The sequence below is a fragment of the Marmota marmota genome, unplaced genomic scaffold (assembly GCF_001458135.2).
Source record: "Marmota marmota marmota unplaced genomic scaffold, marMar, whole genome shotgun sequence".
Classification (NCBI taxonomy): domain Eukaryota; kingdom Metazoa; phylum Chordata; class Mammalia; order Rodentia; family Sciuridae; genus Marmota; species Marmota marmota.
In genome coordinates, this window is record NW_026000170.1 from 9,710,504 (window position 1) to 9,725,489 (window position 14,986).

The following is a 14,986-nucleotide window of genomic DNA, read 5'->3' on the forward strand; positions in this document are numbered from 1 at the left end:
TAAGAAAACTATATTTAAGATTTTTAAATTCATTATATGGAATTCATGACAGTTTCTGGACTTTTTCTAGCTAGCTACATTTTAAAAATATGTATGTATTGATACGGGTGCATTGGCACATGCCTGTAATCCCAGCGACTCAAGTGGCTGAGGCTGGAGGATCACAAGTTCAAGACCAGCATCAGCAATTTAGAAAGGCCCTCAGCAACTTAGGGATATACCCTGTCTCAAAAAAAAAAAAAATACAAAGGACTGGGGATGGGACTCAATGGTAAGGTGTCCCTGGTTTAAATTCCCAGGATCCTCCCTTCTCGGGCTCAAAATTGAGTTGCCTGTTTTATTAACACATAATGAGACCAAAATGTGTTGACTTGTTTCTGACAAAAACTAAAAAAAAAAAAAAATCCATGCTAACCTCTTTTTTTTTTTTAACCTTCACTTTCCCTAAATTCTCCTAATGTTCTCTTCTAACTATTCTTCTGGCTTCCACCCAAGCATGGCAGACAAAGAATGTGGAAAGCCCAAGATTCGAACAGAAGTCTAACAGAACAACTAGCATGTGTGAGGCATGGGGTTCAATCCTCAGCACCACATAAAAAATAAAAAATAAAGGTATTATGTTCATCTACAACCAAAAAAAAAAAGGTTTTTAAGCCCTTTCTTTCATCCTTGAAAGCTGCAGTAAGTTCACTAATCACATCAACTTCAACTTCCATGGCTCCAAAACACCTATAATTGATCAACTTAGATGTCTTTCTTTCATCCCCAGGGATAGCAACTGTACATGTAATATATAACTATGTGCATACTATTACTTATTATAATGTAAAATATATAGCATATAAATATTTTTTAATGAACATTAACAAGGAACACTGTGATGATTTCTCTAACACAAGAGCCTGGGGAAGTTTGGCCTATCATGTCCCTCTTGCAGGATTTTCCCTCCCCAGAGCTGGGCCATATAGGTAATATTAAAAATAGTACTTTTAAAAATCAACTTCTAAAAATCAACTCTGTTGTTATTTTTTTCTCCACCCAATCCCAGCTTGTGGTTGGGAATCTGACCTCCCTATTGACTACCTTATCCCTTTAAACTGCCTGTTTTGTGACATTATTCTCCCACCAAACCTACTGCCACCTGATAGAATCTTAGGGTTTCCATGGAGTTGTAAACAAATTTGAATCATCACAAGTGACCAGTTGCCAGTGAATAGTGAACATTGACCAGTGACCTCCATACTGGGAAACATGCATTCTCTAGGCTCAGTTACCCAGACATCCTCTGGGGTGGTCTCCTCATCCTTTGTATCTGCAATTGATGTTACCTCTTCTCTGACCATGTCAGGTAAAAAAAAAAAAAAGAAACTTTAATAGTTTTTCACTAGAACGTTCACTGTCTAAACTTAGTAATGGAGTCAAATTAGCTTAGAATAATAGGGGAAGGGATGAAACTAGAAATCCAGAGAACTAATTTCAGTTTTGACTTTGACATGTACTAGTTATAGGACTGGACCATCATTTATTTTCTCACAAAATCTGTTTCCTCGTCTGCTGAGGATAACAGACTGCCCATGCTCTCTCTGGTCCATTTCTTTTCTAATATTGAGTCTTGAGGGGCATATGTATGGAGAATGAAATCATATTTCAGGAGTTGTTCGTTTCTAGAAAGAAATCCTAGGCATTATAGAAAACGAGCACTACGTACCAAGAGGTTTCCTCTGTAACACTCTCCTTCCACCAATATTTCCACTTCAGTATTTTAAATTTCAGTGCTGTTGAAAAAGGGACATTCACATATTTTGGATTTTGTTGTTTAAACTAGGTGAAAAGAAAAATAGGGAGAGGGGAATTGGGAGGACAGGGCTGTAAGGAGGCAGATATTTTAGGGGAAGTAAGTTTGAGACTATTACACACAGGAAAACAGGAACTTGGTGTGTGTAGCGGGGAAGAAAATATAAAAATGAGGGAGAAGAAATGTGAAAATAAAAGAGATGAAGAGCATGGAGATGTTCTCAAGAAAAAAAGAGGTTGGTTGGAATGGAATGTGGAAGAGAACCAAAGATTTTAAAACAACAAAGAGAGCAAAGACTGAAATCTTCCCAGCCTTAGACAAAATGAGGCTGGTTTAGAGAATATTTAGATTAATGGACTAGCAAGGAAACTAAGACTAGAATTAGGGTATCTAGAAAAAAGTTTATCAGAAAATCGTATTTAGTTGTTTAGGGTTTTTCTGTGGCCTCTTTGAAAACAGATGAGATTACCAGTTTGAACATGAACATTTTTGAAGTATGTTTTAGAAATGATTCTTCCTACAAACATGCTAATGAAAGTGGTTATAGACAGGGCTGGGGAAATGGCATTTGCCATATTCTATTTTTAAACTACATGGATTTATTTTTAAATTATGTAGCCCTAACCTGCATCAGAAAGACACAGTCCCTTGTGTGATAGGTAGTTTTCAAGTGGAAACTATTTTTCATCTTTACAATAGTTTTCTTTCTAAAACAGAGTAAATACAAATAGTCATTAATGGTTTTTAAACCTAATACCTAAAAGAAAGGCCTATGTGATACTTAAAATCAGCATACTACAGTAATGCAATCACATCAATGTTTATACCAGCTCAATTCACAATAGCTAAACTATGGAACCAACCTAGTTGTCCCTCAATAGATGAATGGATAAAGAAAATGTGGTGTATATATATTCAATGGAATATTACTCAGCTTTAAATAAGAGTAAAATTATGGCATTTGCCAGTAAATGGTTGGAGTAAGAGAATATCATGCCAAGTGAAATAATCCAACCTCACAAAACCAAAGGCCAAATGTTTTCTCTAATATGTGGAATCTAATTCACAATAAGGTGGCACTAGGGAAGAATAGCATTACCTTAGATTAGGTAGAGGAAAGTGATGGGAGGGGAGGGGAGGAGATGTGGGGATAGGAAAGATAGTAGAATGAAACAGACATTATTACTTTATGTATATATCTGATCATGTGACCAGTATGATTCTGTAACATGGACACTCAGAAAAATGAGAAATTATATTCTATCTATGTATGATACATCAAAGTGCATAAATATTTATTCTACTGTCATGTATAACTAATTAAAACAAATTTTTTAAAAAGTCAATCTCCACATCTCTAATTCTACATTTATTTAAAATAATTTTGTACAGTCTTCTCTGTTTTTCTATGTTTCAAAGAATTATTTTGGGCTGCGGGTGTAGGTCAGTGGCAGAGCGCATGTTTAGCAAGTGCAAAGCCCTAGATTCAATCCCACGTACCAGTAAACATAAAAAAAAAATATATGTTTGTTTTTTAATTTTGTTAGTTGTACATGGACACAATATCTTTGTTTTTTCATTTATTTATTTTTATGTGGTGCTGAGGATCGAACCCAGTGCCTCATACATGCTAGGAAAGCGCTCTACCCCTGAGCCACAACCCCAGCCCCCCCACCAATTGTTTTAATTGTATGATTATATTCTAGTGGTGATGGTTGTGTCAGACTTTAGGGAGAACACTTTCCTGATAAAAAAGATTATAAACTAGGTTTTGAGGAAAAATATAACTTTTATGATGTTTTAAAGGTTTTTTTTTCCTGCTTTTTTATAACTTAAATGTTTATCAGAAAATGTTTTTATATTAACTGAAATATCTGCCTAGTGAGATTAATATCTTTTATTTGGTGTGGGTAACATTTAGAAGAAGATGAAGAAGTACAGTGATAAAATTACTTTACACACCTTGTTTTGTTCTCTATTTTTTACAAAACATCTTCCTTCCTTCCTTCCTTCCTTCCTTCCTTCCTTCTTTCTTTCTTTCTTTCTTTCTTTCCATTTCTGGGGATTGAACACAGGGTCTCACACATACTATGCAAGCATGCAACCACAAGCTATATCCCCAGCACGTTTTGTTTAGTTTCTGAGACAGGATCTTGCTAAATTGCCCAGGCTGGCTTTGAATTCCTGGTCTCCAGCAATACCACTACCTCAGCCTCCTGAGTGCTGGGACCACAGACCCACCCCACCATGCCTAGCTTCATAGTGGGTTTTTGCTTTTGCACATAGCAGGATTGGTTTTGGTGTTGGTTTTCTGCAGTATCAGGGATTCATCCTAGGGACACTTTACCACTGAGTCATGTCCCCAGCCCTTTTTAAATTTATTTTGATGAAGAGTTTTGTTAATTGCCAAGGCCATCCTCTAACTTGCTATTCTCCTGCTTCAGCCTCCTGAGTAGCTGAGATTACAGGTCTGTGCCACTGCCCCTGGCTCCATCACACTTTTTATTGAAATATTTACCTACATAAATGGTGGCTACTTATATATTAATATTTACTTAATTTTGTTGTTTATTACACACTTTTTGTTGACGTAGTTTCTTTGTCTATATGCACTGGTTATAAATTAATTCAAAATCACCTTCAATTGTGGGCAGTGTTTGGCTAACAGTATTCATTAAAATAAAGTAGAAACATTCACTTTCATCACATGGTATGTATGATAACAAAACTTCATTTATTAGTAAATTTGCTATGCTTTGATATTTGTTACATGTCCAAATTTTAGTGGTATCTATGTATTATTTTTAGTTCTGTGCAGTTTTTCATATTTTCTTTCTATCTTTTCAGAACTTATATCTTCCTCCATATAAGTCTAATGTAATATATCACTTTTATTCATGGATGAATTATCACTGTTAGTATTATAACCACCTTACAAATGACTAACCTGAAGTGAGAACGTTTAAATAACTTTTTTTCTTTCAAGAAGCATTTCTTGAGAACTTACTCTCAGGTAGTCATTTTGATGTAGGATCCAAAGCCAGACATCAATAGGGTAAAGAATGACCCTTTAAGTTACCATCTGGATGTTACAACTAAACTCTAGGAAATATCATTTGATATTGTCTCATCACAAGCCAATGAGACACTGAAGATAACAGTGATGATACCAGTACTGTTTTCTCTGAATGGGGAAAAATCAAATTCTATTTCTCCTGATTTATGGTCTTTGTCTAGAGCACAGAGTCCTGGAAACGGAATAATTTTCTATAACTTGTTACTGATATTGAACAAGTCAATCTTACCTCTCTGACCCACAGTTTACCCACTTGAAAGCTGATAATGTCAGATGTTCTTTTAGTTCTAAAATGCTTCAGTTCTAGGGCATATTCATGAGTTCATACTAGTACAGGCTAAAAGGAAAGATAGGGCAGGAAGAAGGATGCTTTTAGGAAACAATGTTTGAAGAAGACCACCTGGGTCTTCTGTGCCCAATTTGAGAGAAAAAGACAGTTGATTAGAAGAGTACCAAACTGGCAATACTTGCAACCATCCAAAATGGTTTGATTTGTGTTATTTCAATGATTATTGGTATTAGAGCCTTCCTGACTGCCACAATCTTAAGATAACATTGTTCCTCAAATATTGTAAGAATCTGTCTCATCATTTTTTTTTATCAACCTCTTGATTCCTACAGGAAATTTCCAAAATTATTCTTTTCTTGGAACTGCAAATTCTCTGCAGCCCTCTCTTCCTGTGGTGAGCAATTCAGCTTCTCTGACAGGAAGTGTCTGTGACTTTTCCAGAGTCTCTGCTCCAGCTGCCACTTCAGCATGGCTACTGCCCTCAACCTCTGGCACCTCCTTCCAGCCACTCATGGGCAGTGCCTACCTTTATCAGCATTCTAGCACAGCCTTGGTGTCTGGGGTTACTGGTCAGAACCAGATCCCCACAGCACCTGCCTCCTATCCAAGCATTTTTGAGTGGAATGTCACAGGAGGTACTGAAAAGAAGTCATCTTCACTTGGGGACTTTACTCTGACTGTCATTGATCAGGACACAGCAGGTTCCTCCATGTCTATGACAGCCCAATATGATAAAACTTCAGATGCCAATGCCATGGTCCCTGTGTATCCATCACTGTCTGCCAGGCTTGTACAGGCAACACCATTTCAGATTCCAAGTCAGGGACAGAGCCTGTCACTTCCCTACCAAGAAGGAAACCAGGTCTACTATTATGATCAAAACACTCTGGGGACTCTGCTCTCTGGAGAACTTGGCCTCTGCCTGCAATCCTATGGTTCTGTGCCATATGCAGGAGGTAGGGCCACTGCCTCTCAACCAGAAATGGTGATGATGCTGAAGGAGGTTCAGCCCACAAATGTCCTACCATCAGTCTCTACCCCTGGGATGTATTACTCTGTGTCTGCTCAACCTATCATAGAAACAAATAGTCAAGGTGAGTATAAACAGCAAAAAGGGGAATGAATAAGAACAGCATTCAAAAGGAGGGTCCAGTTTTTATCTGGTAGCTGTGGGTCCACAGAGTCATAGAATTTAAGTCCTGAGACTTTAACCACTATCCTTGTTCAGCACTCTGTATTTTTAGACTCTGTAAGATGAGAGTGCAGGGGCTGGGGTTGTGGCTCAGTGGTAGAGCACTTGCTTAGCATGCATGAGGCACTGGGTTCAAGTCTCAGCACTGCATATAAATAAATGAATAAAATAAAGGTCCATCAACATTTAAAAAATATATTTTAAAAGAGGGATGAGAATTCAGGACACTGTAATGGCCATCCTCCATGCATTTAGGAGACTGCCAGGAGCACACTGAAGGAGGCTACTTCTCACTGCCTTGACAGATCAGTCCGTCTACACCAACACATTATAAATTTATTTCCCTGATCTTGCTGTGTGTCTTAGGAAATACTTCAAAACTTATCATGGTACAGAAGACAGTTTAATTTTTCCTTAATTTACTCCAAGATTTAAACTTTGTATTCAGTAATCCTTCCAAAGCAGATGTCTTAAAAATCTATTCTTCCACATATATTTCATGAAGAAGGGCTCTACTCTCTTCTAGTTCAGGTGTCTTAAACTCTTGGGGAGAATGTAGAGAGTTGAGAGGACCTTATAGGAGAATTGTAGACTTCATAAAACATTTTTTATGGGTTTCCCATGGAGTAGGCAAGTGCTATACCACTGAGCCATGCTGCCATGACAATGCTGCCAACCCAAAACTATGACATCAAGTGATCACCAGTAACTAAGAGTCACCACCTACCTCCCAATGGTGCTTAGGAAGAGCTACTAGAAATGCCTTATCCACAGTTGGCCGTTCCCTGATTAATGTGTTGCCATGTAGGGGGAGCATCCTACTTACCATCTTCCTTGATTCCTTTGTAGTAATGGAAACTTCCCTAGGGATGGAGGCTTCCTTGGGATTGCAACCACCAAGTCAGACATTTTGTCTGCCACAACCTCCAGAATTCCCCAATTCCTGCAGTAGCAGAAATATCCAAATACTTGAGAGTAATCAACCAACTGAACTTGGGGACATTTCAATAACTCCAATCCAGAGTTCTTCTGATTTCTTGACACTGCCTCCAACTCCAAGAGAGGAGCAAATGGACAGTAAGAATTTGGATGAAATTAACAACATGCTTTCAAAGCCTCTGGATGCCTACCAGATTGCAATAGAAAACCAGGATCCTCCACTACTTCCATTAGAAATTCCTGATATCCACCAGCTTCTGGCCTCCATTGGTCCTCTGGACCAAGAGGAGAAGCCACATTATGAAAATATCAATCTGGAAAAGAATAGCCTGAGTCTTGAGGACCAGGGGACACTTGAAAATGGGACTGAATTTAGCAGTAGTTTTCCAGACCTTACTGCACTGGTGGACAATATTCACCTTCCTGAGATTTTCAGTTGCTTGAAAGACCTTGACCAAACTGAAAGTCCCACAATAATAAAATCTAATGATATCAGAGCCATAGTGATGAATCAGGGGCAAGAAAACTCAAGCATCAAAGAGGGTCCTGGAGATCGAGTGAGGAAGAACAAACATAAAGCCTCGGAGCCTCCTGATGGAACTCCTCAGGCCAAAATCCAGTCAAGGAACCCAGAGTACCCATTAGAGGGAGAAGAAGTTACTTGCAGTGATGCAGGCAATAATAGGTCTCCTGTGCACACCATCCAGCACTCTAACAGCAAACCTCAGAAAGCCGCATCCAACAGGAACAGCAAAGCTAAGGGCCATGGGCAGGAAAAAAACAAAAGGACCAGAGAAAAGAGCTCCAAGAAAGCCGAAGAGAGGAAGCAACCAGGCAATACGGTCAAGGCAGAAGAGAAGCCTACTGCTCCTAAGACAAAGCGGAAGAGGAACCAACCTGAGCTTTGCCAAGAGATCTTTAAAAAGCCTCGGAGCTGTCTCGGCATGCACATGCTGGAGTCGGTGCAGGTTTTTCATGCACTGGGGAAGAAGAATGATAAGAAAACTGGGATCTCTTCCTCCCGGGCCCTGGGCATCTCAGGCAGTAGCAAAGACCCCCGTCCATGCCCAGCTATGAAACCATGGCTGGAGGTTAAAGATCCTGAGAAATCACAAGTTAAATCCCAAAAACCAGATATCGGTGCTGAAAAAGAGTGTCCATCTTCTTCCCAGTATGAGCTTCCACCACCTGGGAAGGTTAAATTGGTACCTCTGCCTTTTCTTACCCCAGAGAAACCTCAACCTCGACCTGCATATCGGAGGCCACAGTCTCTGGCCTCACGAAAACCCAATGTGGCTTACCCTGCCCAGCCTGGTTCTACTAGCTCGGCTCAACCCATGGCAGTCAACCAATCCCAACCAGCTACTGCCAACCCATCTTGGATGCGTCCAGCCAAGCCAGCTCAGCCAGTTTTAAATAGTGCAATTCAGTCAGGTTTTACCACTTCTACCCAGCCTAGTGTCCCTCCGTCTGCTGCTTCTAGGCCTGCACCCTACAAAACATCATCTTGTACTTCTCTCCAGCGGGACCCTGCTTCCACTGTAGTGACCAAGCCCCAACCACTACCATACAAGCCTCAAAACCAGTATCTACTCCAAGACTTCGCCTTACAACCAATTCCATGGAGGAAACCCAATGTTCCTGAGCCAGTAATGTCAACTCCCATCACGGAAGAGCAGAGGCCAGAGCGGGAAGCCATGAAGAAGAAGGCTCAACAAGAGCGTGAGAATGCTGCCAAGTACACTGCTTTGGGGAAAGTGCAGTTTTTCATTGAGAGGGAAAAAGAGATGGAGATTTCTCGCTACTATGGCTACATAATGTAAGGGCTCATTAGATTGATGGTGCCATTTGGGTACCAAAGTTTTCCAAATATAGATAGATAGATAGACATATAGACAGATAGATAGATTATTTATTCGCATATGTTTTCAAATTTTAATAAAATTAAATAAAGAAATATAATAAAGTTTACTAATATATAAGTAATAAGCCTTCTGGTACCACTGAGAATTCATGGATAATAAAGAGGCCTTCTGGTACCACATAGGTACCAAATAGTGTTCTACATATATATACATACATACATAGATATGAATTCATTCATTCTGACGTAATTTCAGAATGTAACAAAGTTGAATAAATAAATAGAATTGATTAATGGGTAAGTAATAAACAGGATTTCAGATACCATTTGAATACCAAATAATTTTCCACACATATATATAGATGGATACAAATTTATTCACTTATGTGAATTTTTGACACTTAGCAAAGTTGAATGAAGAAATGTAGTAGAATTGTTTAATAGATAAGTAATAAAGAGGCCTTCCGGTACCACTGGGACACCACATAGTTTTCCACATATATGTAGATATAGGTAAGTACAAATTTATTCATTCGGACATATTTTCAAAACAATAAGATTGAATAAGGAAATACATTAGAAATTGGTTCATAGATAATAAGGAGGCCTTCTATTATCACTTGGGTATCAAATGTTTTTCCACATAGATAAAAATTTATTCATTTTAATATATTTTTAAAAATTTAGTAGCATTGAATTAAAAATGTAATAAAATTGATTAAAAAATAAGTAATAAAGAGGACTTTGAATTTTGAATTGCTGTTAATTGTGGTCTTCTTTGGTGTAGAGGTGAGGATCAAAGCCTGAATGAGAAGAAAGGAACTGAAAGTTGGACAGAATAACAAGGGTGTAAAGGAGAGGAATTGGGGGAAGAAGAAGGAATATGATCTAGCACTAGGAAGGCAAAAAGAAGAGAGATTTATGAGCTTACAGGAAGAATCAGGAATAGGTGAAATGGCTGAAGTATTGTATGAAGACACAATGGTTGAGGTTAGGGTTAAAAGCATAAAACCTGAAATATGTTGAAAATGGCAGAAGATGGGTGGGTTGATCAGAAGAAATGCAAAAATCAATAAACTCTCATGGAGAATGGCCTAGGTCTATGACCTACCTGAAAGGCATTTTAGAAAATAAGATTTAGGCCCCATCTCCAACATATTTGGGTCACCTAAGATTATAGCTGGGAAAGGTGAATACAAAACATGGGGAAATTTACCAAGGGCGTGGCAAGGGTTCACAGTGATCCTGAGGGCAGCTGATGATCTGGGACCTAGCCCAGTGAACTGCAGCAGCATGAGGCCTGCCCACCCAGACATGGCCTGGAATAAAGCATCATTCACTCAACACCCATGCACCGGCAGTATAGATGCACTACTTGAATTAACCTTCAATCACATAAGGCCAGTTATCACTGTGCCACATTACTAATGATATAGTGTCCAGGATCGAAATGTATGCAGAGAGGGGTGAGGATGTGGCTCAAGTGGTAGCGCGCTCGGCTAGCATGCGTGAGGCACTGGGTTCGATTCTCGGCACCACATAAAAATAAAAGATATTGTGTCCACCTAAAACTAAAAAATAAGTATTTTGAAAAAAAAATGTATATAGAGAAGCAAGGCCTCAACCTGAGGTCTATGGCCTCAAGTCCTCAGGCAGCCAACCTGGTTTTCAGAGCACAGCATCTGGATGTTACCGGTACACAGATCACATTTCAAAAGGGGTAAAAATACTAAACTGAGAGGCCTGTCAGGCCCCCATAGATTCCGGCGCATGCCGCCTTCATGGACCATTGTCATCAACTGAAGCTCACGAGAAAAATTAGTTCTTGGCTTCCATCCCCCCGCCCAATGTGAGCAAAGAGTGCGCAGCTGCAGGACCCAGCAGCCCAATATGGGGTGCGATACACAGGCTCTTGACTAGGCGAGAGTCTTGGGATGCAGCTGCCCTAGCAGAGGGTGAGGGAGAATAGGAAAGGAATGAAGTGTGGCAAGAATATGATGGAGGCAGCAGATTATCACCATGGAAAGAGTAGTACTTTACATTTTCAAATTATTTCTTGAGATAAAATTCACTCCTTAGAAGACATCTGCTTTTGCCACTTTTTGGATCCTTCCAGAGAAATTATTTACTTAACCCCAAAATGTAGTATGTGCCACAATTTATTGAATAATCTGCCCCACTGATTTGAAATTTCACATTTATGGCATACTAAATTCCTGTGTATTTGCATTATTCTTTGTAGAATTTGCCTGGCTTTCTCACCTTTTATATTTACCATTTCTCTGGAATCCTTTTTTTACCATCTTCATTTTGATTTTTAAAAAATTCTTGTTTACTTTTTTTTTAGGTATTATCTATTATATTCATTTACTCTCTGTGCCCTTTTAGTATTTGAGTTCTACCATATCATCTAATTTCCATTTATGTTGTTCTTTTTCATTATGGAATAACTTATATAACATAAAACTCACCATTTCAACCATTTTTAAGTGGATAATTCCATAGCATTAAGTGGATTCACAATGTTGTTCAAGCATTATCCACTATGCATCTCCAAAACTTTTCACCATTCCATACAGAAACTCTGTATCCATGAAATAGTAATTTTCCTTTCTCCTCTCATGTTCTGTCATATTTTGCACTGTTTTTTTCTAATGTCTTTTAGCTAGTTTTGAACATAATTTTAACAATTATTTTAAATGTAGGACCTTGCAATTTTCAGTTTCCTGAAGCAGAGCGCCATGTTCCCCGAGCTAGTTAAGACTTTGAGGCAAACGGTGAGTCTCCTCCAACTAATATGGCACACAGTGTTTGTGCTTGCTCATTTGATGTTTTGAATGAGAAGTCAAAACAACAGCCTCAGGGTTGGTGGGGGAGGGACATTTGGACACAAGAAGATGGAATAGTCTGCTGAACAGGTGGGGAATCTGGACGTGGCCTCTTGTCCAAATGTATCTTTTTCTTCTCTTTTTATCTACTTTCTAAATATGTAAGAATTGTAATCTCTAATTTGCTTTCTTTCCCATGGTGGCTTCAGCACAGGTGTAGAGTCTTCCTCTAGAACTGAAACCATTCCAGTTTCAAGAGTTAAAGTTTACCCCTGTCTGGAATAGAGACTTATTCTCTATCTGGTGATAAACATTGTGTCTAGCAGTGTTCTTAATGGATCTTGAGTTCAGTAAGCAGAAACCTGGGTAATTAAGAATGTGGGCTACTAACTTCTTACTATATCAGAATGTTTTATCAGGCCTCATCATTGTAATTAAGAAAACTACATTAACCTGCAAACTCCTGCTCCTGGGTGTAATAGGAAGGCTTAGCTGACTTAATTAAAATGATATCAGACCCTTGTGCTGTAAAATTTCACTTATAGGTCTAGATCCATGAAGAGGAAAATTTCTCAGGCTATAATGAAATGAAGGAGGTCTCTGTGTGAGAGATTAGCTACTATTTGATAAACCTGATCAATAGAGATGGCCAATTTAGATAATATGAGGGAAAAGGCCATGTGAGAATACTCCAAAGAACAAGGAGAAACATTAAAGATGTGATGGTTAGATTTTCAGATAAGCAGTCTCATTGGAACTAAACACACATTGCCCTTTCTATTAATATATTTTAAGATATGACTCATAATTCAGAGATTATCATGAACATGGAATTGATGCCTTCAATTATTTAGGGTTTGGACAAATCTTCGCTACCACTAATTTATGGGGGAATCTCTCACTTTGCCTCTATCCTTTAGCCATCTCTTTCATTTTTTACTGTTGGACTATCTCAGCACTTTTTCTGAGGCACACATAGATCTCTTGTCAATTTTACCTTGTTTTGAGTTGATTAATTCATATCTCCTGCATCCTACAAACACAAAGAGCATGAGCAGGGTCTTACATGTGCTTGACCACATCATCTCAAAGAAACATAATAAATGTCTGCTAAATGGATGAATAAGAATGTGGGTGAAAACATGCATCTTCTGCTCTCTCCTTTTTTGGCAAAGGGGTACAGGGATTGAACTCAAGGGCACTCTACCACTGAGCGACATCCCCAGCATTATTTTGTATTTTATGTAGAGACAGAGTCTCAATGAGTTGCTTAGCACCTTGCTTTTGCTGAAGCTGGCTTTGAACTTGTGATCCTCCTGCCTCAGCCTCTCGAGCCACTAGGATTATAGGCATGCGCCAACACCCAGTCTTCTGTTATCTCCTTTATAGCCACCTCCCTCCCCTTCAATATATGAGTGTTTTTAAAAAAGGAAAGATAATTGGAGAAGGGAAGGAGAGAAAAAGACACAAAAGACAGAGTAAGGGTACATACTCAAAGCCTTGCAATATCAGAAATAGGTAACTAAGATTATTGAGGAAAAGCATAGTTATTAGCACATAACTCCAGTAAAAGACTCATGTTTTTACTCACCTATTTTATATACAAATCCTTTCCCATTTTGAAAGTTCAGATGGGCCTTTAGCAAAGCCTCAGAGGACCAGGGCAGGGGGCAATTGAAGAACAGGAAAAAAAGAATAAAAAAGTAAAGAAAGAGAGAAGAGAGAAAGGGGGAGGGGGAGAGAGGTATACAACCAAACTAAACAAAAAAAAAAACCCTTAACCTTCAAAAAAACAAGGAAAAATAACTATCATTAAAAATGATAAAAATGAGGGAAAGAGAAATATATTAATCATATATATGTGTGTATACATATGTGTGTATATATGTATATAGATACATAGGTGACCTCCTCAAGATGTATGTATGTGAATACACACACACACACACACACACACAATCAGCACAGAAAGAACACCAAAAAAAAAAATTTTTGATGGAAAATGAAAGAATTGTCTCCACTGAAGTGCTCAATATAGTCAGCAAGAATGAATGATCACTGCCTATGCCTGACTGTCCTCCTTTCTATTTCTTCTTGAGCTATGTATTAAGAAAAACAAAGAAAGGGCTGGAGTTGTTAACCCCTTCCTCTTTCTGTATTGCTCACTAAGTTGCTAGCTGGAGTGACCTAAATTGAAACTGGTTGAAATAGCTCTCAGTTTCCCTTCTCAGCAGTATAAGATAGGATAGAATGAGAAGAACTATCAATTGGAGTTTGTTTGGACAACTGATGCCCTTCCAGGGTGTGGCTGCTGCAAAGTTCTATAAAGGCAGTTTTGATGGCTGAGTCTTAAGTCTTCAGAACTTGGGGGCTTTGTTGATATCTGCTTTGTAGAGTTTAGATCAACATACCCCTAGGGCCTAAAATTTGCTGATCTCTTCTGGGAGTCTGGATCTCAGCAGCCTCCCAAGAATTCTACAGGGAAGCCAATCCTCCGTCAGCAGGATGTCTTCCTGCTGCCCATGAATAAGGTCTTTCAAAGATTAGTCCCTGAGCTTATTCACATTTTCCTTTTCAGTTTCCAAATGCTCTTCAACTGGTCATATAACCTGCAGGACTCAAAGGGAAAGTGAATTTCACTCCCCTCCATTTCTCTGACTTGAATCCCCCTGGATTCAACCATCTTTGTGCCTGTTTAACTTATATTTTTCCAGGTACGTCCTAGAACTCATGGTAAGCACTTGCCAGGACACTAAGGCAATGTTGGCTGTGATCTCCCATGTTTCTGCTGCAGCAATTGCAGAGTAACCCCCTCAAGATGGGTTCCACCTCAGCTCTCCACTTGCCAATAGAGAAATACAGAGCATCTTTCAAATGTCAGTTTTCTGTGCAACTTCTGAATAGGCTAAGTTTATGCTGCTTTTCTGATCTGCAAACTTTTCTATGACAAATTTTTCTGTTGTTTCTCTCTCTCTCTCTGTTATCCCTCCCTTCCACAGTGAG

General features: G+C 38.9%; 1 protein-coding gene across 1 annotated transcript; it reads left to right on the forward strand.

Annotated features, from left to right (window-relative positions):
- The first annotated feature begins 1,251 nt into the window (after positions 1–1,251).
- Positions 1,252–9,114, forward strand: LOC107154193 (uncharacterized protein C2orf78-like). Its single transcript, XM_015499784.1, has 3 exons — positions 1,252–1,348; positions 5,493–6,254; positions 7,202–9,114. Exons 1-3 carry the CDS (start codon positions 1,252–1,254, stop codon positions 9,112–9,114), a joined length of 2,772 nt encoding a protein of 923 aa, XP_015355270.1.
- Positions 9,115–14,986: the final 5,872 nt, after the last annotated feature.

Excerpts from the sequence above, each read along its gene's own strand:
- LOC107154193 (XM_015499784.1), top strand. The coding sequence starts at position 1,252 with ATGCATTCTCTAGGCTCAGTTACCCAGACATCCTCTGGGGTGGTCTCC. Across the intron at positions 1,349-5,492 it reads CTCTTCTCTGACCATGTCAG|GAAATTTCCAAAATTATTCT; the intron begins GTAAAAAAAAAA and ends TGATTCCTACAG. Across the intron at positions 6,255-7,201 it reads CATAGAAACAAATAGTCAAG|TAATGGAAACTTCCCTAGGG; the intron begins GTGAGTATAAAC and ends ATTCCTTTGTAG.